We start from the raw sequence: 26,158 nt of genomic DNA on the forward strand, positions 1-26,158 counted from the left end.
TGCAATTGCTGCTCTGTCGACCTATGTCAGACCCTTCATTTAGGTAGAACGGTAAGGAAGATTGTAGGCATAGTGTAGATGTGATCGTAGTGTGTTTCTGTCAGCCTTCTTCTATTTATATGTGTGCATGTTTAAAAAAACATGCTCTGACTTGCATCAGGTGTTTTTTGTGGCTTCAAAACATGAGGGATGTCAAAGCTGCCTAAGCAGCGCTCCTTTTACTTGTTTTCGCCTTGTTTGTGCGTCAAACTCAAATCTGAATCTCAGGTAGGAATCTGAGAATCAGATCCAGCAGTGAAGATCAGCAGGAGAAGCAATGAGTTATCTTAAAAATAAATTCTTTAGCTCTTGGTAACACTTTGCATAAACTCCTTGTACTTTAAAGTTTTGATTTCTAAGATACTAATCTTTCATTGACTATAGGAAAACAAAAAGTACTTTTTCTTTATGTTCTTTCTTTTAGGAAGCTTTCTGGGCACTCCTGGGAGCATAAAGTCATCTTCTGGAAGTTCAGTTCAATCTCCCCAGGATTTTTTGAGTTTTACAGACACAGATCTGCGAAGTGACAGTTTCACGCATTCTCAACAGGCTGCGTCAACCAAAGATGTACATAAAGGAGAGACTGTGAGTCAAGAGGGGGGTGTCAATTGTTTCACTTCCTTAATTGGTCTCCCTTCATCATCAGCTGTTTCCCAATCTAAAAACTTTGACAGCTCACCTGGAGACATAGGTAATTCAAGCCTTACTTCTACAGCATACAAACGAGCTCAAACTTCTGGAATAGAAGAAGAAAGTGTAACAGAGAAGAAACGGAAAGGAAATAAGCAAAGTAAACATGGGCCTGGTAGACCTAAAGGAAATAAAAGTCAAGAAAGTATTTCCCATCTTTCAGTTTCTTCTGCTTCCCCAACTTCATCTGTGGCATCTGCTGCAGGAAGTGTGACAAGCTCTGGTCTTCAAAAATCTCCCACTTTGCTCAGGAATGGAAGTTTACAAAGTCTTAGTGTTGGCTCATCTCCAGTGGGCTCAGGTAGGTATTTACTGGATTTGTTTTCTTACCTCCAAATATGTCTTTATTATTTTAGCTGTAATTCTGAGTATGCTTGTCAGGAACGGAGTAGGATTTAAAGTATCTTGAAAGTTGCATTGGGAAAAAAAGTAAAAATGACAATATGGCTTTTGGAAGAGTAAGTTTTGTTCCATGTATAGGTGCCACTCTGCTGTAGGTAGCTGTAGTAGATTCACCTATGTATTGACCTATGTGTTACATAAATGCAGGTTTTGAGGCCGCAGGGGGAAAAATAAGTTGCATGACAATAGGGTCTTTAGAAATCACACGTAACAGGCTTAGCTAAAATACGTGATAGTTTATACAGACTATATTGTCTGTATGTTTTATTACATAGAGAAAACAAAATCAGTACTCAAGCCTGTCAGCTGTGCTGAGTATGTCCCTCAATTATTTTTCCCTGATTTAGCTTAATTAAAAATGAAGATGTCTGTATGGAGAATTATTAGTTTAAACACGTAAAAGGACATTCTGAATCTGGACCCCTGTGCAGTCGGATGACATTTTCATATTCTTGTGTGCTTTTTAGCAATTGAAATTGGCTGGTTTGTTCTTCCTCTGTTCTAAATGTTATGTGCATCTGGGGCTGAGAGGCTTTCTGTTCCCAGTAAACCTGTGTGTGGAATGACCTTGCAGAATACTGTATCTACCAAAGGCTTTGTTGCTTTGAAGTGTCTTTTGAGGCCTTTGTGTTTGGATTAGAAAAAGTTAGCAAACTCTATGATACCTTGTTTTTGTAACTTTGAAATTTTGTCCTTTTTGTTGTTCTGGTGGATTTTTTGCTTAATTTTTCATTTTTTGGGGGGACAGAGAAATAGAACTTGCATATTTGGTTGTGGGCAGGGTTTTATGCTTTTAAATTGTATATTGTCACTGTATAAGGAAGAGGTACTTTAAAAACATATTTCAAGAACGAAAAAAATTCGTATTTGTTTCAGAATAAGGCAGGTACTTAAAAACTTGATCTCAGAACCACATTGTTTTAAATCTTTGTTAGATATAGGCAAATGATGATTTTGATTGTGGGTAATAATGGCAATAGCAGTGGCAACTATATTAAAGAAAGATTTTTTTCCTGCATTGAAATCAATAGGGAGAAATGGTATGTGACAAAACTTTGTAGTTCACTGTCCATCTTTTTGCTTAAAATGCAGTTTTAAAAACATGTTAACCTCCTATCTGTTACAGACAGAGGTCATCCAACAGATTGAGATCAGTGTTCTGATTCTTTTAGTATTAACTTTCCATTTCCTTTATAATCCCTTTGAGTTGGATCATGTATTGTTGTAGTTGGGGTAACAGATGGAAGTAAAAGATCTTGGTTTGAAGTGAATGACCCATGTTTCCTACCTTGTATTTGTCTTGGAACATTCAGGTCTTGTCAGCTCCTAGAACAGGCCTTTCCCTGACCAGGTCCATCCTTGCTTCTTTTGTCCTCTTTGTTGCATCTTGCTTTTCCATCTATCAAATGCCAGTGATAATGTTAAACTCCCTTTGTAAAAAGCTTTGAAATACATGGATGGAAATACCAGGTGTGTTTTATAACATTTATGATGATAGTCAGCCTATAATTTCACCTCTCTTTAGGATACATAGATTCTTCTCAGCCAGCATTAGACCTGTCCTCTAGAACAGTGGTATTTTCTGAAGGTGCCAAAGAATATGAATGAAAAACAAACAAAACCCAGAAAAATCCAAAGAAACAAAACCAGAATGGATGTCTTTGCTTTCGAGCATGAGCTCTAAATTATCCCACAAACTACTTCTTGAGTCTGAGCATATCGTTTTCATGTGCTCTTTCCCATGATTTCCCCTCTTTCTTGTGGTTGTAGTGCTGCTTTCCTCACTTCATTGTAAGCATTTTCTGGGTTTAGCAGTCCATTTACAACTTTGTTACAGTGAGGAAGGGCACTTGAGTGTTATCAGAAACATACATACAGGGATGATATGCTGATGATTCTCTTTGAAATGTTTCCATATTGTCCAGTAACAAAATCTGACATGTGACTCTATACGATTGGACCCAAAACCCCAAGTAAGGTTTTGTGCGTGTAAGTGTAGTGAGAGAAAATGCAGGGGAAGTCAAGCCAAAAAGTTTTTACTGACTCTTACTTGGAGCTGCCGTATTACTTCAAAGAAGCAGAATCAAGAAGTTAGTACTAAACAAAGCTTTTGTGGCACTTTTCTCAAGAATCTTCTCCATGTTTTTTTAAAAAATAACCTTAACTGCAGCTATCTTAAGCTACCATTCTTTTTCCGTTTTTTAAAAGTACTTGTTGAGATCCATAAAAGTTATGAAAATCATTACTTCACAGACGTACAATAATCTTGTTCATAGTAAATGTTCAAAATAGATGAAATGTGAAGGAAAGTGTATTTTAAAAGGTAATGCAGATTGATCATGTTCTATTTATACATAATTCAATATCTTCCATAAAATTTTTATTCAGAGGAAGCACATTCAACTCATTTTGTGAAAATATTTGTCCTCTCCAAACTTTTTCCAGTCCACAGAACTTCTGTTTTCCTGCTTAATAAGAACAGAGTTGTACCATGAATATAGTACAAGGCCATGTAATTAAAAGCTGTTACAATACATACACTCAGGTTGTATTACAGTTGCTGTGCAACTGATCTGATGCTTTCAAAATTTTGAGCACTTCAATCTTAATGCTCACTATAATTTTTTTCTGAAATATATTTATAATCTGATGGGAAACGCTGTATGCATTACTTTAATAGTGTACTCAAAGGAATGAAAAGTAATTTTAAAAAATGAAATAAAAGTTAGTTGGTAGGGTGATAAGGAATTTTTATGTTAAATTAACATTTTTCTAGTATATCTGTTCCCGTTAAAAAAAAAAAAAGCTTCTTTAGCCAATGACAGCTTATTTACAAACTATACTTATCTTTCTGCTGGAAATTCACAAGCACTGTAAGTTGTTGTCTAAAAAGCCATCAGTCATTTGTCAATGGGAGGTATATAAAGCTGATACTGGTTCCCGCTAAATGGGACTGGTGTTTGGAGCGATTTCAAGATCCAGATTTTTTAATAGGGGAGGATTTCATCTGAACTCTAGAATTTTGTAGAGCTATTTAACTTTTTAAGTCACACTAGTTGTATTCTCAGAATTAAGTTAATTCTCAGCATCCTTCTAGGGATAATACTTAAAGATTTCTGATGTGAAGTATTGTAAAGCAGTGGTCCCTTCTGCTGAAGATATTTGGTTTTTTTTTTTTCTTTTCACAACAATGTTGATTAAAGAACAGAAAACCTTCATCGGGGAATTGGAAGAGATGAGTAGCATCTTGACCCAGTGCTTACCTTTGCTAGTAGTATATTCCAAGATCAAATGTTTCTTTGACCATACTTGAACTTTTTTTCAGCAGTAGTGCAGAAACTAAAAAGGTGGTGGGAAGAAAAAAAGTGCAGTTATGATGAAGAACATTCATACATTCTTTATTTTTCTGTCAAGCAGTTTGTGCAGGCTATGGCTCCTCTTTGTTTGGAGTACACTCCAGTGCATGAAGAACTTGTGAGAATTCATGTCCCACAGCAATACGGGAAAAAACATTTTATGTGACGTATGCTACTTTCTGACTTTTGTAGGATAATGCAGCAAGGTAAAATGAAAAGCAGTCAAGTGTCAGAAGTAAACTGAAATTTCTGTTTTATGGGAGGTAAAGTTCTTTCATAGTTGTCTTCAAGTTCTGCATCGATACTTGCTGCTGGAAGAATTACAGTGCTTCAGGCATATAGGGATGCTTCTCTGTCTTAGTTCCATTTTTGATTTCCAGTGTACAACAAATTGTATAGTATCAATCTCAGTTGCTAAGGACTTTAGGGTATCATTTGCTTCAATACTGTAATTTTTGCGTAATTGGTTTTATTCCCTTATGAGTATTGTAAAACCTACAAGAGCTTATAAAGCAATTTTTTTTTTTTTTTTCCCTAAGAAGGCTGGAGAAGGTTAAATTCCAAACTGGAGCTTGAAATGGTTAGTCTGTTCTTTCAGCACCCTTGCTGTGTCCATCTTCTGGAATTTGTTTGTTGCAATTGAGGCAACCTTACAATTTGTCGTCTTATGTTTTTATCTGTACATCATATATATATTCTGCCCTTGACCAGTCTTCAGTATGCTCTGGCTGGTATTACTAGACAGATTTTGGAATGAAGGACATATCCAGACCCAGTATTGTACTATAATACAGCAGTATTTCGTACTCTTAGAAACAGTTAATGTTTTTGGTCACAGGCGCCTCTGGGTTGACCTTATATCTTGTGCGGTTAAATTTCTGCTTGATATAGGAGTTTACTAAATGCTTCAGCTAAGTCAATGTGTTTTACTCTCCTTTCTCATCTGATTCAAGCAGTGATGAGGCCTCTGCCAAGTGTTAATGCTCCTGTGCAAGGAGATGATCTTATTGTTAAGCTCGTTGCCATACTGATGATGTAAGAGAACTTTGAGCTTCAAAGTAAATGAGTAACTTGAAATTGTTCTCACTGAGATACGGAGTCTTTCAGAGCTTATGTTAAATCTTTATGATGTTACGTTTAAACTCCTCTGTAACCTTTGATTTACTAGCTAAATCTGTTGCTAGAAAGAGTTTAGATAAAATTATTCAGAAACAGTTCATACTATTACGTTTGTCTGCTAGGTGCTCCAGAAGCTGAAGCAGAAAAAGAAGTCTTGCCATGTTAAAAAGCCAGTTTGTATTCCAGAGGAGACAGAATAGAAAGGACAAATTGATACTAATAGATATTAATGACTTTTTAGGACTAAGCAAATGGTGTAGAAGATACACAGGGCGGAATTCTTGTGCAGAGAATTTCATTCTGCATATTTGAGGCTCAACAGAAATGGTGTTGGTTTGATACAAGATTAAAATGTCAAAAATTATGATTGTTGGTGTAGAAAACATGTAGACATTCATCAAATAATTGGGAAGAAATCAAGTGAGGTAGTAGAAGCTTATGAAAATGGAGGTTATCATGAAATGGATCCCCCTATCAATGTTCTTAACTAAAACAGGTGTTACCAGCAGCTACAGCCAGAGTACCTCACATGTTCATGTTTTTAGACTGTAAGTGTTAAATTTCAGTAAGTCTTTAAAACTTGTCAAGTTGTAGGAGACTGGCAGGTAGTTAATGTTATGTAATTGGGATGTGTCTGATACAAGAAGGAAAGATGCTTAGAGATGTAAAGATGTAATGATTAATGGCAGTTATTTTGAGCTATGGAAAATAACTCACTGGATTTTTTTTTTTTTTGTATTTTTTTAAATAAAAGCAGTGGCACAGTAGCTGTCTGCTTTTCAGTTGATACAGCATAACATGTTAAATAAAGACCTGTAATGACAGGAAGTCAGCAAACCTTTGCATTAAATGTAGTTAATGGATAAGTCTCAATTTAATTTTGATCAAAGAATTACTAAAGTGTTTGCTTTGAGGTTGTGTTATTTCCCTGTGCATTGGTTATCAACCTTATGCTATTTATTGGAAAATTCTACAAATTATGAAAAAATCTGAGTAGGAGGACAGGGTGAAATAGATCTCTTGGTAAGCAATACAAAGAGTTGTGTTGGTGGAGCCAAAGTAAAAGATTATGTCCAAGAAACATGGATGTGTACTTGCAGGATAAGGATGGCCTTCTGGGGAAGGAAGGACTGAAAAGAAAAAGATAAAGGTGAATAATCGGTTATGTCTGAGCTTCCAGTGCTGAGCTGTGTTTAAAAAGGTTAGGATGCATAAACAGCAAACTAATGAGAAGGGTAGCTCTGCGTTCAGCAGAGTACATCTGGTCTTCGAATACTGTGTCTAGTTCTGATACCTGCTGTGTGTAAAGAAGAGAAGAGCCATGAGAAGGATTTAAGGACTGGAAAAAGCACGTTATTGTAAAAAGCTACACAGTAAGTTTATCTGATTATGGATATCATATGGGGAACTGAAAACTGATACTATGATGATCCTTAACCTAACAAAAAAGGTAAAACATGATCAAGTGAGAGAAAGTAATAGTTCACCAGTTCTCAGTAATGGTTCTGAAAATGTCTTCTAGAAGATACCATTTAGTCGAGCATGTGTATAGGATTTCCCAGTGCGGGAAGTTTTAGAGCTAAGAATCAAATCATGTGCTCACAGAGATTCTTGCGTGGCTGTTATCTATAAACGTAATTCTGTGTTGTGTTATCCCTTTGATTTCTAAAAGAAAAATTAGCACAGTGCATCCGTTTGGCACATGAAACAGACTGTAACTGGGCAAATACTGGATTTCAAAATACAGTAGTTGATAGGGAATTGTCAGGCAGTATGGATCTGTAGAAATTAGTTCCCAGCATGGTATGTTCTATGCTTTTATCAAAAATTGGGGAAGAAATCTTTACTGCTTGCTTTGAGGGTTCATGATGATTTCTAGAAATGTATGTTGTAAGAAATGTACTCAAATGTAATGAATAATAATTCCTTGATTAAGAAAGTTTTGTACAGAAAATACTGAACAATGAACCTTAGAACAGAGATGTGTTTTGAAAACAATCATGAAAAACTTCAGAATAATGACGGAGAACTGAACATTATGTCATCCTGGCATGCTTTAGGAAAAAAAGGCTATTGTCGTCCCTGTGATTCTCATTTCAAGAAGGGACAGAAAAGTTGTATCACTTGAAATTACTCCATAGATATTGCAGGTGGCAGACAACTATATTTAATTCTGATACTAATTTCCTCCTAAAATATGGATATAGGAAAGTTGAGGAAGCATACAATGATCAAGATTTTTAAAATGTCATTTTCAGAGAATCTTAAGCTCTTTGATAGACTGAAATATTTTTAATTTGAGAATATTTCAGTTTACAAAAATGGTTAAAAGCATGATCATAGTTGTTATACAGGAAGAATTAATATTCCCGGCCAAGATTTTTTCATTGATAATTGCATACTGCATACTGGTAATTGCCCTGTTTTCCATTTTTTAAAAAAATGTTGACAGAAAAATACAGGCCTATAGTACTTAATTAGATGGGCTGCTGAAAACAAGAAATGTTCAGCCTTTCCACTTTTTGACGTCTCCAGGCTGCCTGACTTTCCATGGAGGCAGTGGTTTGTGCATCAGATACAAATCAGCTCCCCTGTGAATGTCTCAAGACGAGAAACTCTGGGAGCATTGCTTTGGAACAAAACTTGATTTAAAATGAAACAAAACAAAAGAAACTTTTTCCTTTCTTCAAAAAATTGTAGGTGGGGTTTTTTTTGTTTGCTTTGGGTTTTTTTTTTTTTTTTTTTTTTTTTTGAGTGAAAACAGATGTGAGGGCTTTCAGAAGTGAAAAATGTTCCAGGGAAGGGAAGGTAAGTTCTAATAACTAGGGTATAGCTTGCATGTCAAGCTGCTTTGGCGTTCTTCTGTTGGAGAAGATCTTGGCAGATATGGAAATGAGATTTTACCTGACTTGTCAGTTGTTGTATGAGATGGTAAATGTCTGTCCGGTTAAAATGGAAATTTTGAAGTTTATGCACTTGAAACTAGATTCCCAAAGTATGGTGTAGCTCTGTGCATTAGTTTCTAGTTACATTTCAGAATATATCATCATTTATTTATTTATTATGCTCTGATAGTCAACAGCAGATAATGTGTTTAAATTGTGAACTTGTACTACGTTTCAGATTCTGAAAAAAACACAACAAAAAAAAATAATATGGGAAAGGGAATGCGTATTTTCTAGTTTTCCCTTTTAGGTCTTTCATTTAAAAAAAAATGAAGATTTTGGTAGTTACTTGTTTCAGGAGAAAGATGTAATAATTGTAAACAGCTGAGCAAAAAGATGTAGTTATTTATAAACAGTTTGAAATCTTGTTTTCATTCAAGCTTTGCAAATCTTCTACCCAAATACGAATTTTATAATTAGTAAAATGAATTCTGTATGTCCAGATTTTTGCCCATGCAGAATTATTTGCAGAACTGCCATCTAAATATGATCTTTTTGAAACACAATAAATATCTGTATGAACATATTGGCTTTTTGTTAGTTGTATCTATATTGGCAGAGAAGAAAATGGACGGGGTGGCTTAAAGGCTGCTTAAGTTGCTCTACTCACTACTTTTCAAATTTAGCTATAAATCTTTCTTGTTTGGTGAGGGAAGGTTTTCAGAGAAGTCTATGAGCTTTTTGTAAACTGTTTGCTTTTAGACTATGTTTGACTGGTAAGCCTACGAAGTGCCTTGTATATATATTTGATATTAGGTTTGAATTCCTAATAATTGTGTTAGTTCTTTAGCTCTTTTTATAAAACTAAGAATTAGAATTTAAAATAGAGCAGGGGAACAAGGAGACACTCCAAAGTAATGAAGATTTCTGTCTTATCAGAGATCTCTGTTGCAGAACTTGATATTTGCTTTAGAAGCGTATCCCTTTTCTGAAGATCAAGGAAATATTACTTAAATGCAGTTCTGTTGCTGTGTGGAAACTGAAGTGAGACAGGTGGTGTTTGCTTACTTGCAACTGTTTAGTTCCCAGAACCTGCTTTAAAAATTAGACTTAAAACCCCCCTTTATTTGATATAATTTTGTATATATAGATTTTTAAATTAAAATATACGTCTTCTTGAGTGTGAACATTTTTCAGCATCTGGAGTCAATTTACTAAAGTACGGCATTCCTTGTAAGTCAAATGCGAGATAGCAATCAGTCTTTTAACTCCATAAAATCTGTTAAAGGTGACATGGGAACATAAAAAAAGGGGGGGGGAGGGCAAGGAAGATGCCTGACTATAAAAGGGGCAGCAGGGTTTGAAAGTTGTACTTCGCAGATCTTACAGAGTTTCAAGTCTTTCAGAAATCAAATACATCTGAAAAATAAGCGATGTGCATGTATTGATAATATTTGCAGCATTTTTGTCCCTCTGAACGCTGTCCAATTCATATGGTAAAATTCTTTGTTGTTGTTGTCAGTCAGAGGTGATAGCACTACAGTCAGGTTTTTAAAATCAGAAGGAAATGTACTTTGCATTTAAATTTTCCATTTATTAGGTGTGAAGAGCTGCAGTAAGTTAAACTGACTGAAAGTTGTTTCAGTGTTATGATCACAGTGACTAACTTCTAAGTAAGAGGCTCTGATGTCTAGAACTGTTGTTGATTATCGTAATAATTTCTGGCATTGTCCTGTAAAATTTTAAAAAGAAAGCAAAAAATTTAAGTAGAAATACTAACATAATGTAGTGGTATAAGGAAGACTAGTTACGTTAAAATAATGGAGCTTTTAGCTGAAAGATGTTGCTCGGGAACAAATCCATTAAGACTTAGAGTGAACAGATTCCTGTGTTGATGTATAGGAACTATACTATCCATATACTATGCTCTTTTAAAACAAATGTAATTAGACCAAGTATCTGATTATCAACTTCACATCTCCCTATGCTTCCTTCTGAATTACTCAAGTAATTTATTTTGCTTTCTTAAACAGGTTGCACGGAGGTGATAGGACTAAGAACAGTAGCTTTCTGAAGCTCCTGATACCCTGTGCTGTGGTGTGGTACTCTGTGTGTGTCACTTGGTACAACACCAGGGCACACCAATTCTTGCTCCTGGTCTGTCCCGCAGCAGTTCTTGCACTGCAGCAAAATATTTGAAGTCAGGTGTTCCCCAGGTAGCTTCATAGGCTGTGGTTGGTGACAATCGAAACGCCTAGCTCTAGTTAAAATGACAGGAATCAGCTGGGATAGCTTTACAGATACAGTCGAAAATTTCAATAGCTTTTGTATTTAAGAACACTTTAATAAAGGGAAACTGTGGAATCCAGTGTCTGTCTAGATGTAAAGATGTGTCTTAGCTACACAAAATGACAGTATATCCTAGTGCCTTTTTATTGTATGGCAGTTCCTGATATTTTACATAGGTTATCTGTACTAGTTGCTTAAAACCTGCAAGATCTTTGTGTTGATCCATCTGGATATGAGCTCCTTTTTAATGAATCTGTCTAGCATAAATAAAAGGCCAAAAGTTGGCACAGATAAGCCAACACTGTACTTTCAGAAGATTCCTCAAATAAACCTCTCTCAGGACTATTAGTCATAACTGAAAAAGTGTTGCAGGAGTTTGATATACAGGTATGCTGTACACACAAAATTTGCTGTCAGAATACTTAGCAGAATATTTCTTAGGGCTTTTGTGGTGGCTTTGGACCAGTATAGCTCTAGAAACTTGAGAAGAGATTCGTGGAAGCTGTAAATAGAGCTGAAGGATACAAACGTGTGTCTGGGGCTTGTGCATGAATAATCCTATCAGATCCTTTGTACTTGACTTGGTTTTATGTCTCTTTCACATTGTTTATTTGTTTTGAACATTTATGAGAAGGATTTTCTGATATGAATGACTAGAGGTTCCAAGTAAATTTAAAAAAACCCCTCCATTTCCCCATCCCCCCAAACAAAAGAAAAAGCAACTCATAAGCCATTAGTATAGTTAGCTTTCACATAAGAATCTCAAATGTGTGGTAGCTGTCATGGACTAATTCCTAATCTGAAGGATTATAGCAATAATCCTATAGGTTGGTTATAGCAAATAACATCCTTTCAGGGACCAAAATCACTAGGCCTTTCTTCTGCTGTGGGAGTAGTAGTAAGCTTAGAATTTAACTTCAGTTTTTGTGTGCATATCCAATTCCCTTAAAAACAGGTAATGAACAGTAAAAGGATGGTGACTTGGACACACGTATTAATACACAGTCAATTCTGAGATATTTTGAAATGAATTAAGATGAATGAGCTGGAAATAACGAAGTCTTCCTGAGCATTGATTTTAAGGAAGAATAATTGTAAGGTTTTAAAGCAAGCAATAGCAGCTAGCATAAGGATTAGATGAAGAAAGGAAGGATTCAGCCAAGACTGAGAGGAAAGTGCATAAGGCAGCAAAGATGGAAAATAAAGGAAAACAATGAATGTGAAGTCCAGCTATTACGGCATATAATTTTTTGACATCTATGATTACTGTTTACCATCCCTAACCTTTCTTTTGATGCCTTAGCATGTTGGAGTTTAGTAGCTTGGCTGTGCATCGTAGGAGAAAACTAGGTGGCTGGGAGGGTATTTCAGTGCAGGAAAAGTCAGGAAAGAGGTCCCTGCCAATAGAGGCGGTTACACCAGGAACCCAGGCAGTAGCTCTTTTTTCCTTCCAGAATAAAATGCTTCTTTTCATCTGCCTTCTACTAATTTATGGGATGTGGAAGGGAATAGTGGTAGAGGAACAGTTCTATTCTGTGTTAAGGCTTGGGGGGAGTCCATCAGTCACAAGGAGGGCTGATCTAGTGTTGGCCCTTCATCATGTAACTGGATGAGGTCTGGGTTAGAACAGTTCGTTTCAAAGGAGTTAGATTAAACGGGATGTTTTCTTACTAGGATTCCTTGCATCTCATCTCAGGGCTGGATATCTGTAGCTACCACGACACCATGGAAGTAACTTTGGTTAGTTATTCAAGATTAGGCAGTAGGTAAAAAGCAAAGATTTCTTTTTTATGAATTCTAAATTAGTTCTGTAATATTCTAGTATCAATGACAGAAGTTTAAACTTTGTTGTTAATTAATTTTTTTGAATCCTGATCTTCAGAAGAGCCTGGCAGTTAAAAAATGGCTCATGACAGCAGTCTTCACTAGCTGGCGGTTCCGGGGAGAATAAAGAAGAGAGAAATAAAGCATAAAAGACATTCACCCTGTTGGAACACAAACAGTTATTACAGGCAGACCTCAGAGGCTGATGCAGGTAGAAGACTCACCCATGCGAGTATGACAGAGGTGTTTGTCTCACCTGCAAAATCATTCATTCAGTCCTCTTGTCAAACCAGACATGTAAGCTGAGGGCTTTGTTCATGAGTAGTGTGAAAGTGTGAACCAGTAAATTTGAGCTAAAATAATTTTGTAGTCATGAGGTCATTATCCTAAGTGTGAATAAATTGGTGGCATAAGTGGAAGAGGTGCCATCTGCATGACTACCATCGCTCTGCAGATGGGCATGAAAGCATTTTGTTGCTGTGGAGGCTGAGTTACAGAGACTTCTAGCTACCCAGCAGAGGATGTGTGTTCTGACTCTTCATGGTCAGAGATCAATATTCTCTAAAAACCCCAACCATTGAGGAAACGGGAGTTCATATCCTTTGGTGTACCCTACTTGGATGTTCTTTCTTTCTGTACATTTGAGTTCTTCTTCAGCTAAGCTCCCTAAGGCTGGGAGACATGACTGTTTTCTGTTAGACTTCTTGATTGCTTCAGTTAGTCTCAATCTATCAGTGAGGCAAAAAAGATGCTTTGTGATTAAAATTAGCAAGGCAGCTTCAGCTTAAATTTCTAAATTTGTTGCGGACAATGAAATTAAGATCAGTCTTTTGTTGGGAAGAGTAATTGTTGCTGGAAAATATTTGATTTTTTATTTGTAATAATAGCTTTAGAATGCAGCTGATGGCATGTGCTGGAATGTTCTTATACTTGACATTTAAAAGCTAACAAACACTGAAAAGAAATATAAGTAAAAAATTATAGTGGATAGAAATAAATGCATTTTACAATTTCAGCTACTGTAAATGATCAGAGCTCTAATACAAGAAAGATGTATTCAGGTATATTATTGTTCACTGAAATTCCTGTCTATACATATATTCTTTTGTGCGTCTGTTAAACATGATCTTAACATGAAGCCCTTTTTCTCCTAACTCAAAAGCTTTCTCGAAGTTGATGAATACCATACATAATGGTAAGTTATATTAGAATCTTTTTCAGAGGTTCATTTATCACAAAGGGTAGCCTTTTGTGGAGAAGCCTGATTGAAGGTCTGCATATTCTGTGGATTGGGTGAAATACAGGTCTGCAGTGAGTCAATTGTTCAGTACTTGAGTGAAAACTTTGTAGATTGTCTGCAGGAGCCTGATAGGTCAATAGTTCCTCAGTTCTCTTTTTATGATCTTTTTGTATGTGCACAGTAAAATGATAACAGTTTTATTCAAGTTCTGAGATTCTTTTCTTTAATTTTGTGAATAGTGTTTCTAGTTGTTCTTATGTGCTCCATTCATAGGTGTGTTATAGTGGTGTCTACCTCAGGCATTCTCCCACTTGCCTTCCTGACTACTTAAATTACTACAAGTAATGCATGTGAAGGTAGTCTTGTTTTGCCCATCCTTTGTTCTGACAGCCTGATGCTGCCTGTTTGTGTCACTGATAACAGTACTATCATTTTCAGAGGGAGCAATATTGACTCTTTAATGTGTCTAATTGCTGTTTCCCTTTAGTATTCCATATTGGCTTTGTGCTCCTAGTTCTGTATTCACTCATAGCCAGTGAAGATGAAATACATCTTATTAAATTAGAATTTGGTTTACTTTTCCAAGGCTTTTGTTCATTTGTAGGAAACAATCATAGCTATATTCACAAGTTACTGAAAGATCTAGGAGGGCATATTTACAGTTAAAACCCTCCATGAGGCTAGTTTTGAAGATGATCAAGTTTATTTCTCAATGTTATGTTTAATTTGTGTCAGGCAATCTGTTAATAAAAATTGGATTTTTTTTATCCATTGATGTCAGCCAAAGAGAGTGATTTTCTTATTGCTGTTTGTGTATGTTGGAAGAGCAGTGCTGTATAAATTGCGAATTGTATTCACTTGGAGTTCAGCATATGCAAAAGAATTTAAATGTTTAAATTTTGCATGGTGAAGTGTTTTGCGTTTTAAGCTAGCAGTTATTAAGGTTTTATAGGACTTTGCTTTTCACAGAGTCAGAGCCATGAATTACATCTGTTAGGCAGATGTCTATAGTGGTGGGTCTCTTAATAAAAAAAATTAATATTACCTTAAATTTATATTTCGTAGTCTACATGTGGTGAGAAATACTGAAATTTCTCTAGATTTGCTTTGCTTTAGTAAAATAGGTTTAGCTTTTTTCCTTTTGATATAGGGTTTCCCTCTCACTCTCCCAGGTATACAGTGCTCTGAACCAGCTTTGAGATGAAGGAAAGCAAGCTCACCAATTTTCTGAACAAAAATAAAACATCTGAAGGGTATCTGAAAAAGTGTGCTGAATTTGGACTTGGTGAGTTTCTGCTGTTTTATAAGCAGAGCCTTTTTGCTGTTTAATGTTGAAGAGGTGTAGGTTCGCAACAGTGCAGAATAGAAATTGATGGAACGCTATTTGTGATGACTTCTTTCCACATTGCACTTTTTAAAAAAAAACTGGTTGTGTATTCCTAACTCCAGCATAGAAGTTGGAAGGGCATAGAGGAAAGTGGTTACTTAATATTGTATGCTTTCTTGTCAAGCAATAATAATGCTTTGTATGACTCGTTATTGTGGGGCAGCATACTGTTACCTACATGTTTGTTTTAGAACAGTGTTTGGACAGGATTTATCATCTAATCTGCCTGTTTTTTGGTGTGAGCCTTTTTGGTTTTTTTTTTTCGTGTGCGGGGGGATGATGTGTGTGTTTTTTTATCTACCTTCATATGTTTCTTGAAGTAAGATTTTAAAGTTGGTTACTTTTTTCCCCACAATCTTGCAGGGTTTTTTTTGCGTACTCTTGTTTTGGCAGAAGTGTGAAATTTTGATAATATGAACAACAAGGAAAGATCTTGCCATGTGTGTATAGGATGAAAAGAAAGTATTCAAACTTGAGATAAATATTTAAATGTAAGAAGATAGTCTACTCCAACAGCGTATTCAGATTAGGAGTCAGATGATTCTGAGGACTGTGAGAGTCATTGTTTGTAAGAGTTTTGATGGAGACAGTGTATCAGGAGCTTGTTTTTTCATTGCACTGAGTTTAAGATGGCTGCACATCAGCAAGAAAGTACCGAAAAGAAAAAAGGAGAGTTTTGGTTTGAGTGGAGTCAAATACAGGTTTGGAGCAGAGAGATTCGTTTGATAGATACGCTAGTATACAGGTGATGGTCGAAACCTGTCAGTTGAATTTGGTCCTGACAAAGTATAAAGGAGGGTAGATGATAGCTAAAGACTTGAACACATTTGAAACAGTCAGCTGAAAAAGAGGACTAGAATATGGACTCATGCAGGATGTATCTTTCCATAAAGATACCTGCCTTAATAGAAAGGAGTCAAGACGCTGCTTGGCAGAAGTGTCACACTGCAGTTTTGCCAGTAAAAGACTTAGTACTCAGCACTCTGTTTCGCAGTTTCATGGTCAACTTACTGTATTTTTCATGCTTTCTAAAAAACTGGTTTAAAAAAACCCTGAAAATTTGCATTTGAAAGATGTGGGGTTTTCACTGCAATTCACTGTGTGAGAACTTTGTGCTTTGTCCTTCTCAGTCTTACTCTGGAGCTTACAGTCAAAGTTTTTTGACTTGACCTTGAAGTCTTATCCCTTCTGCGTCATTTTTATGGGCCTACCGCTGGAAAGCAGGAGGAGGGGGTGCAGACATACGTATCTGTTGACGATTTTAGTGCATACTTTAAAAAAAGACTATGGGGAGTGATGACCTGAATGTTACAATTTTATGTTAGAGTTAGCTGTAAATTGTAATGGTTGGTTGTAGCCTTTCTGTGGCTACTTCTGTTGTCAGTCATTCTGTCTTCTTGTCTGTTTTATTTCTTACTCCTGTTCTGTTTTCAGGTTTCTGTTTATGCTTGTTCCGTCTTACGCTAATTTGTGAGTTGCAGTGAGGAGAGTCGTAGGACAGAGCAGACATCCATCGTGCCAGTCCTAGTAGCACTGTGATCAGCTTCAGAAGGCAGCATGTTTCCAAAAAGATTTTTCAGTTTTGTAGACTTGGTCTCCGCACCAATGCAGGCAAAATTTAGTGTATACGGTAGGATTTTTTTAACAAGATAACCTAAACGAGTCAGACTCTCTGCTGAGCATGAATGAGTTAAAATATTTGAATCCAGCCCAGTTTGGGCAGATGTTTACAGTGCTGATGAAAAGGCGTCTGCCTTTATTGACGCATGGGCACAGTAGCGCTTGGCTAAACCATACAAATTTAAAAAAAGGAAGAACAAGAGAAGGACAAATTACAAAGTCATCCTGAAATAGTTCCTTTGTGCCCATTTTTTTCCAGAGTATTGAATAATGGAGTGTTATTGTTCAGTTGTCAAATATTACAACCTTAACTACCTTTCCATGAGTTTCTAGAGTACCACTTTAAAGCTTTAGTTGTTGCTAATGACAGCTATGGGTAGTCTTTCAGCAGTTCAGGCAACGGCTTTTCCCTACCACCAGAAATACCAACAGAATTGCCGATGTTATTTTTTAGCCTGTCTTATGGCCCTCTTTTTGAAAATTCTGGCTCAGTCAAGCATCCTGAAGCATGCATTCAAAGACATCAACTTCAGACAGATCACTGGAGTCCAAGGGAGAGAAAACTTTTGAAGTAGAAGCTCCTTTAGAAGACTACATTGTGTTAATAGTGAGGAGGAGTCTAGGACTTCCAGTGACTCACCATTTCAACACTGAGACAGGTTGCTGTCCGAATGGTTTGAAGCTATGGGAGGTTTTTGGAGATCTTAAACACATCAAGTTCTCCCTGGAAATCATTAAGAAACGTAGTTCACAAGTGTCACGCCCCTACTTGGCAATACTCGTTTAGTGAGCCTAAAATGCCTTTGTTTCTAGTATGTCATATTAAAGTAATTTAGGCTTGTATGTCTTGGCTTACCATGACAAAGGTGAACAACTAAACGAAAGTTAAGGTCTTTGTTTATCAGTTGTTCTTGTATATCTGTCTAACTTTTTCTTCTTGCAAAGATTTTTCTGTGCTGTGACACACTTCAACTGCAGGTCTTTCCTGTAGTGCTGAGGATATGCCTCTCAGATATGATCATGTAGCTCTTTTTCTTATTGCTATTATTCTAGAAGAGTACTTCAAAATTTGTTGAATCAGTCTAGAATAAGCATGAACTTCTTAATGTCTGATTTCATAAAGCTGGATTAATTATATATATGAACCTTAAATGGGCAATTATAAAGCATTTTAATGCTTTGTTGTGGGAAACCAGAACATCTGGAGGAAACATATGAAAGGAACTTTGTCCCTGTGTCATCTCTGTCTTCCACTCCTACCCCCTACCAAAAAAGTTTAACTTAAAGCACAGTTTAACTGAGGCATAACTTTGCTATGGGACATGGTATGAAGAGTTAAAACTATTCAGAAACAATTGGAAGAAATTCGTTGGGGCAGGGTTGGAAGCAAGTTTAAGGCTAATAATTGCAAAGACCATCCCTGAAGCTCAAAATCCATAAGATAGAGGTTTCTAGAGGCTGAGAGAATATTTGAAGGAAGTATTACTTCATGCTTGCCCTTTTCTTGTGCTTTTCCTTGTGCGTTGCTGTTGGTCGCTGTTAGATATACTGGGCTAGAAGAGCGATACAGTTTTCCCAGTGTTTCTAGTCCAGTGTGTCATTCATCAGTCTCCTCGTGTCGTGTTCAAACTTTGCCTCTCAGAGAGGAAATTCACCTCATCTGGGCTATGAAAATATGAAAATCATGGGTTTGAGCCCTTCTGCAGTGGAGGGCTGTAGTGTAAGACCTGCAGCAGCTTGGATTAATTCAGAGTAGGAGCAGACAGGCTCTGCACCAGGAAGCTGTAACCTTCCTGACAATGGTTTAGGCAATTTTGAAATCTTGTACTTAAAAGCCTAACTGTGGAAATAAAAGTCTAATTGGGGACTGTATACTGACTGAGCTTGGGTTAAACAACTTGTATGTGTTGTGTTGTGTTAGTTAGCTGGTATACGTATTCCTCACTGGTACAGTTTATTGGACAGAGAATTCTGCAACACTGGTGACGTGTGGTCATTAATGAATGTGAGATCAAGTATAAAGTAATGTTGTTCACTATAGCAGGTGGGACTAGCTGAACAGAGGAGTAGACCACTTTGGTAGCTACATGGATCAGTTCTGATCCTTCACCCCCCGCTCCTTTATTGAATATGTTTCTGAGTGACTGTAGATAGCTGTGCAGTCAGGATTATGAATATAGGAATGGAAGTAGACAGAAGAGATTGACTAAATATTTTTTGCTAGCTGGGCTGTCAAGGATTTGGGGTCAATTTTAATGGAGTTTGATAGCAGACTTCAGATCATACGACCTTGTTCTTGGATCACTGATTCATCATATATGTGACATTGCCATGCTGAATTGTGTTCCTCAGTTGTGTGAAGGTTCTTGTCAAGTGTTTTGGCTTTTGAGTATAAATCCAGTCTATGGAGTATTTTCAAAGGGAATAAATACAGCAGTCTGCCTTCTGTCGATATATGTGAAGCTAGAATAGTTCCATTCTGAAAACATGTATTTTGTGTCTTCTTTCCTCCCCTCCACCACCAGTGGTGTGTATTCTTTGGGTACTTTGAGTCTGGGAGCTTCTTTTCCTTCTACCTCATCATGGAGAGGACATAGAATGCCCTTCATAAAAGGAGATATTAACTGTTGATCTGTGACAGAGGCTGCTGTGCCTCCATTCAAAAAGGACCACCAGTCACTGAAAGGGAGGGAGGTGCCAGCTTATTATCAGGCTGCAGATCAGTAACTATCATTTCCATGCACTTCTAGAACTGTTACTGCAGAGTCTTGTAGATACCTATCTGAAAGTGAACTCTGCCACTTTGCTCATCGGCAGCAGGAAAGCGACGTGATCATTTGATTCTTAGATTTTGGATTTCTTCATGAAGGAAACAGGTTGGCCGTAGCATCCAAGCTATAGTTTCATTATCTCGGATGGATTGACATGAAATATTGTTGCTAGCTTGGCAGTTTCAAACACAACTTACTTTCTTCTCAGACAACTTTTGTTATGTGCTTGTGTTTGTCTTTAGATTCACTTTAGCTTATGTCCATATTACAAAAGAACACATAGTGGGATATTTCTTCCACTGTTAACATTCTGCTGGAATAGAACATGTTCTTTCTTGTGTAACTAAACTTAATCATTTTTTCTACATATTTAGCTACTAATAATGGAATGCTTCATTCAAAGTCAGTTTTTCATTTTGCTCTATATAGAAAGTTGTCAGGATTTTAGGGGAGACTTTTTGAGATCATAGGAAGTGAAGGTACTGAAAATGCAAATATAGCTTCAGTTTTTGTAAAGAAGTTCTTGTTCTTATAACTCAAAATTTCCTCCTCCGTGTCTGTCTGTCCTCACCCAAGTAGGAAGGTTCTGTAGTTCTGTGTAACTTTTCTGGGGTTGCAAGTTTACATTTTTAAAAAACCTCTTTGACCAGATTCTGCTTTTTCCTTAAGTTTTAGCAAAACACTCGGGTCAGCAACCTACGATAGATATCTCAAATAACTTCCTCTTTTCACAGCTGTTGCAAGAGTTTCAAGTTACTGACTTAAAATAGAAAATACAGCTTTATGGTAGGGAGAACGTTTTCCTAGCCGCCTAAGGAAGCAGTCTACATGTTGTCTCTTGATTGTGAGCTGCAGTAAGCTTTGAGCCTGTTGTCCAGTTTTGAGCAAACTTGCTAAAGGAGTCTAAAATATGCAAGTTCCTGTAATAGGGATGGACAGCGTATGGCCACAGGAGTAACCACAGCCTGTTTTTGTCTGTTGCTGAACTAGGCAATCACCAGGAAAGGAACGTAAGAGAGCTGAATAATGTAGGGGGCTGTAGTAGCAGAAAATAAAATGATCTGCGATTTTTGTAGCTAGATACAGAAATCATGGTGGGAAAATTTAATGTATTGATGTCATCTGTGAGATGCAACAGTGCTGAAAGCCAGAATTTAATCTGTTTTGTTAATTCTTCTGCTCGTGGAACTACTTATTTTCGAGAGTTTGAATAAGACCACTGAAATTGTTCTTTGTGCCACTTGGTGTATGTTGCTGCACAGCTAGTTCTGACTTGAGGCCATTTTGGTTTTCACTATTCTTGAAGTTCTTTTATTTCCTATATTATCTATTTCATCATTGGTTTTCAGCAAAAAGAGTACAGTTTTTCCTGATCTGTATAATCTGATGTGTTCCCTGCTCTGTAGTACTACCCTTCTGTGCTAAGCAGGCGGTTTTTTGTTGTCCAGAGGTGGATTTTTTTTTTGCAGTTGCCTTTTTCTTAAGCCTTCCAATCCAGCATTGCAGGCTGTACGTGCATTTTGTCTGTGAGCACCTGAAACCATGTTCTGCAGCTGTGGCAGTGATGTTAAGCACAGTCAGACTTTACCTGAACAGTGTTACAGGTCCATTTCCACCTGCGGTCGAGGAACCGTGTTCAGTTTAAAATGCTGAAGATTCTATTTAACCGTGCTGTTTATGCCTCTGGCAAATAACACAATGCCGTCCATCACAAGCTGTAGCTGTTTGGCTTTTCAGCAGTATGGGAAGGACTTCAGGGTGGTTTGTTTGTTTTAAACATTAATGTGGTTTATAATGATTTGTTCAGGCTTTTGTTGTTATGCCTTCCTGATCCAGAAAGTGATTTATCTCTCCCCAAACCCCAGAAGGACAAATTGATATGTTTGAGACATTTAAAAGATGTACACTCTTGGCTTTCTAACATGATATGCACATAGTTTATATACAGGTATTTTTGAAATGGTGTGAAAATCAAGGATTTATTTGTATATTCAGTATACAGTTCTTATTCGAGTGCTTGCATGGAGTAATGCCTTGGTTGCATGACTAGTTCCGGAAGGTGCATGTACTTTATGTAGTAAGTAAGGTATTGCTAAATGTAAATACTTAGCCCAAACAGAGGGTGCAGATAGGTCATATTTGTCCTGCTTTTGCAGCAGCAACAAATAGCAAGTGTTTTTAATACTACTACAACTACTGCTAGCAATAACAATAGCTTACCTCATTGCACTGGCAAACTAGTTTACTGCTTGTCTTTCTTTTGAAATAGTTTTTTTTTGCCTGTGATTTTATAACTATCTGCTTGTATTCCAGAATTTTATTTTTAAGAGGAAGAATAAACCTTATCGTTAAAATAGAAGCAGCAGCAGCTCTGCAGCTATTAAATACGTAATATTTTGAAAAAACAAGAAAAAAATCTACAATAGCTTTAAAATTTGGGAGCTGTTTTACCCTTCCAGCAAAATATCTTTCTTTTTTACTACTTGACCCTCTCCAAAAATTTTGTTTTCTCCACTCATTATCATTGACATTTTATGTGAGTGATAGGATTTGTGGTGATGAGCTCTTATGAATTGATCATAAGTGTTGTGATATTTCATTATTTTTACCCTTAAAATTCGCAGTTCCTGGAGCCAGATAATTGCATGAGAATCTCATCTTTTTAAAGAATTTTTGCATGTTTAGTTGTTTGAAAGCATTCAAAATAAAAGGGGTCAAAAATATAATTCTTTTTATTAATTTGAAATATCTGATTGGAAGTAGATTAAAAAGAAATCTTTTGAGGACCTGGAGTGTATTTCAGTTTTTGTGTTTGTAATTACATCGCATTTAAGAGTAGACTCAGTAACAAGGCTGTTTGTTAATCATGTTAATTTTGGTGGCGCATAGGGACAAATCTAGAGCAGGATCCATAGAATTTACTGCTTAGTTAGATGAGGCAGATATAATTGGAGAAAGATCATAACAAAGTGAACACTCAAAGGGTCTTAACTGCTAGTAATGCCATAGCTGTAGATTTTGGGGATGGAAAACAGCGGGGGAAGATGACCCAGAAAGGTGTGCTAAATGCGAAAAGGTACCAAGGTCAGTAGAAAAGCAGAGTAGGTATGGAGTTATGCTGTGATGAAGAGACTGGGGAGGAGATGATAAGAAGTCACTAACCTCGGTTAGGCAGGAAATAAATGTGGTTGGAATGTGTCTTCAGCTGGTTTCTTCTTATCTTCTTTCTCTGCTGGGTCTGGCTGGTTTTCTCTTCCATTTTTCTTGACAGTTAATAGAGGCAGAGGATATAAGATGCATCAGTGTTTGCATATTGCGTGTGGATTTGGGTGATGTTAGTTTCCCTTGACTGCCTGTGCTGAGAGGGATTGCTGGGTGGCGAGTGATGTTTTAACTTTGCGTATCTTCTTATTGTCACTGCCTGCTCCAAATCATTATTTGTATGAGTGACAAACTAGCTCCACCTTTGCCTTCTAACTGGCATTTCAGTTCTGTTGCTTTTTTTGATCTAACCATGTTCATTCTACTTCTGTTTACTCCCTGTGGCACTCTTCCTCTAACTGCAGTTCAGTGCTACCATGCTTGATATTCCTTGGCCAGCTGACAGCTCACTTATCTAATGCACGTGGAGCCTAACAGTTTCATAGACAGGTACTACTTCTTGTCCTGGGCTTCTGGTCAGTAGGGTTTTTCCCCAACCTATATAATGAATTTTACCCTGCATGTAGATGAACAGAAGTAATGGCTTCACAGAGGGGTATGAACTCTTCCTATTTAACTTGCTAACGTACAAGTCTGACTAATGTTAACATGTTTAGTCATTTACTTGTTGGCTTCTAGCAGAAATGTTAGTCTAGCATTCTTAGATCACGGATGGCATTTTAGTTTGTGAATAAATGAAATACCACAAGTTCTACCAGCAAATCGGAGTACTTTGTCCTCAGACTTGCTGTCAATATTCTTCTGAAAATACACAAGCAATCCTTAGTTGCCAAAATTACAGTTTTGGACAAATGTATGTTGTTCAGAAGCATTTCACTTTAAAATTAAAAAGTATTTTTCCATTTGTATTATGTATGTTCAGTTATATAGCCCAATACTTCATTCTTTATCTACTTTAACTTTTCAGTAATTCATTGAAAGAACAAACTCTGATAGCAGACTCAGTTGAAGGCAGGCATTTTAGCCAAAAATTCTGCTACTGTTAATATTTGAGCAGTTTGTAATGCACATAAATATTTGATTTATCACCCGTGTTTTACAAAAACTTAGAACTGAACCAGTCTGTGTTCCCTGAACTGTAGAATGTCTAATGACGAGAGCGCTTTTATCAATCAGCATGGTTAGAATTTCAACACAGGAACTTTCTGCATTATGTATTAAGTGATCTTGTTTGTCTTGATTAATTTTCTACTGCATATTTACATGGTTACTGGACAACAGAGGGAGGCGGAGAGAGAGAGAGATGCATGTAATTGTTTTTGTAATTTTTTTCAGGTATTTTTAGCAGCAATGATGTAGCAGTATCATTTCCAAATGCAGTATCTGGCTCAGGATCTAGCACTCCCGTTTCCAGTTCTCATTTACCTCAGCAGGCTTCAGGCCACTTGCAGCAAGTGGGAGCTCTGTCACCTTCAACTGCGCCTTCTATTACTACTGTTGTTGCTGCAACTCAGGTAAACTATCACAAGAGTTTAAGATAGCAAACCATGTTATTGACCTGCTTATTTTCAATGTTAAAAGAAACAGTAATTTGTTTCGAAAATAGGTTAATAAACGTTGTATTTGTTGCGAAAACATTACAGTGGCTAGAAGTTCCCCATAACATTACATAGTCCCATCTTTGTAGAGCACTTAGATTTTTATAAATGGTCTGTGGAAGTGTGTAGTAATAATGACTGGTAGCATAAATGCTGGTTACAATTCATCAGTGCTCAAAGCAGCGTCTGTTAATCAGAACAATGTTTTAAAAAAGGATTTGAAAGAGGCAAACATGTAAAGTTTTGCATGTTTCATGCAAAAATATTGATATCAGTGCGAGAACAGAGGGGTTTATTGGGAGATCTGACAACTGGACAGCTAAGGCTAGCCCTGGCAAAGAGGTGGCCAAGGCTGACATCTTGATAGTGAATGAAAGTTGACATACATGCTACAGTTTTGTATTTGAAAGGTCGTACAAATGAAGATAAGTAGTCATGTTTGATGGTGAAAGGATAAGGGAGGCACTGGAGGAGTGCAGAAGGGTAACACAGACAAAGTAATGAACCAGGAAAAATTTCTTTATGGTGGTATTTTGTGTGAATTTGAGTTGGGCAAGACTGTATTTATCAAGGCAAGAGAGTATGGAGTTACAGTGGTAGAGAGCCACCATGGTTGGTGTGTAAGTGTGGAGGCATACTGTACTGGACATGATGTTTTTATACTTTGTGTTCCATGTATTTTTCATTTTCTGATGGGAATCTGTTTTACAATGAATGTATCAAATATATCTTCTTTTGCATGCATATAAACCATCAACTTTTGATTTATGGAGTCTGCAGTGATTTAAGACAGTGGGCATAAACCTGTCAAGCTTAATACGTACATGCATATGTGCATGTGTGCGTACATGCACACGTGTGTGCGTATAGTACATCTATAGCAGAAGTACTATGTGCAGGCCAACATAGAGTACATTTCAATATCAAATAACACTTTGTTGTTATAGGTGGCAGTTCAGATTTTAAAATAATGCTTCTGGGCTGGTTTCCTGAAGAAATAAGGCTTGCATTATGCAAGTGTGACTTCTGTCTTGTAGCTTTCAAACCTGTTGGCCAGTTTCACACAAAATTGGGTGACATCTCTGTTGCACAAATTGATAGAAACTATTTTAAAGAAATGAATTAAAAATACCATGCTTTGGCAAAGAGCCAGTATAGCTTTTGTGAAGGGAAGTCACAACCAATTGACCAATTGGAGTTAGTTTCCCCCCCCCCCCCCCCCCCCCCTTTTTTTTTTTAATTACCGAAGAATATTAGACAACGTAACTTTCTGAAGACACTTCAATTGAGCAGTCTGGAGGTAAGTGGGGTTGTGTCATAGGGCGAGAATGGCTGGAAGGAGGATCAGGGAAACTACAGGCCTGTCAGCCTTACCTCGATGCCGGGGAAGATTATGGAGCAGTTCATCTTGAGTGCACTCACCGGCCATGTGAAGGACAACCAGGGGATCTGGCCCAGCCAGCATGGGTACAGGAAAGACAGGTCCTGCTTGACCAACCTGATCTCCTTCTATGACCAGGTGACCCGCCTAGTCGATGAGGGAAAGGCTGTGGATGTTGTCTGCCTGATCTTTAGTAAGGCCTTTGATACTGTCTCCCACAGCATTCTTCTAGAGAAGCTGGCGGCTCGTGGCTTAGACAGGTGTACTCTTCACTGGGTAAAAAAATGGCTGGATGACTGAGCCAAGAGAGTGGTGGTGAATGGAGTTAAATCCAGTTTAACTGCAGTCATGAGTGGTGTTCCCCATGGCTCAGTACTGGGGCCAGTTCTGTGTAA

The 26,158-nt window shown here is 37.2% G+C and overlaps 1 protein-coding gene across 10 annotated transcripts in view; it reads left to right on the forward strand.

Annotated features, from left to right (window-relative positions):
- Positions 1-26,158, forward strand: part of MLLT10 (MLLT10 histone lysine methyltransferase DOT1L cofactor) — a 144,499-nt gene that overhangs the window by 82,851 nt on the left and 35,490 nt on the right. For all 10 annotated transcript variants that reach the window (XR_012763782.1, XR_012763783.1, XM_075419501.1 and 7 more), the window contains 2 exons: positions 464-1,030; positions 24,120-24,298. Coding sequence is in view for 8 of the 10 variants with exons in the window: in XM_075419501.1 (XP_075275616.1) it covers positions 464-1,030; positions 24,120-24,298 (746 nt within the window). In the remaining 2 variants the exon portion in view is untranslated. The remainder of the gene's footprint in view (positions 1-463; positions 1,031-24,119; positions 24,299-26,158) is intronic.

This window comes from Opisthocomus hoazin, chromosome 4 (assembly GCF_030867145.1).
Source record: "Opisthocomus hoazin isolate bOpiHoa1 chromosome 4, bOpiHoa1.hap1, whole genome shotgun sequence".
Taxonomy (NCBI): domain Eukaryota; kingdom Metazoa; phylum Chordata; class Aves; order Opisthocomiformes; family Opisthocomidae; genus Opisthocomus; species Opisthocomus hoazin.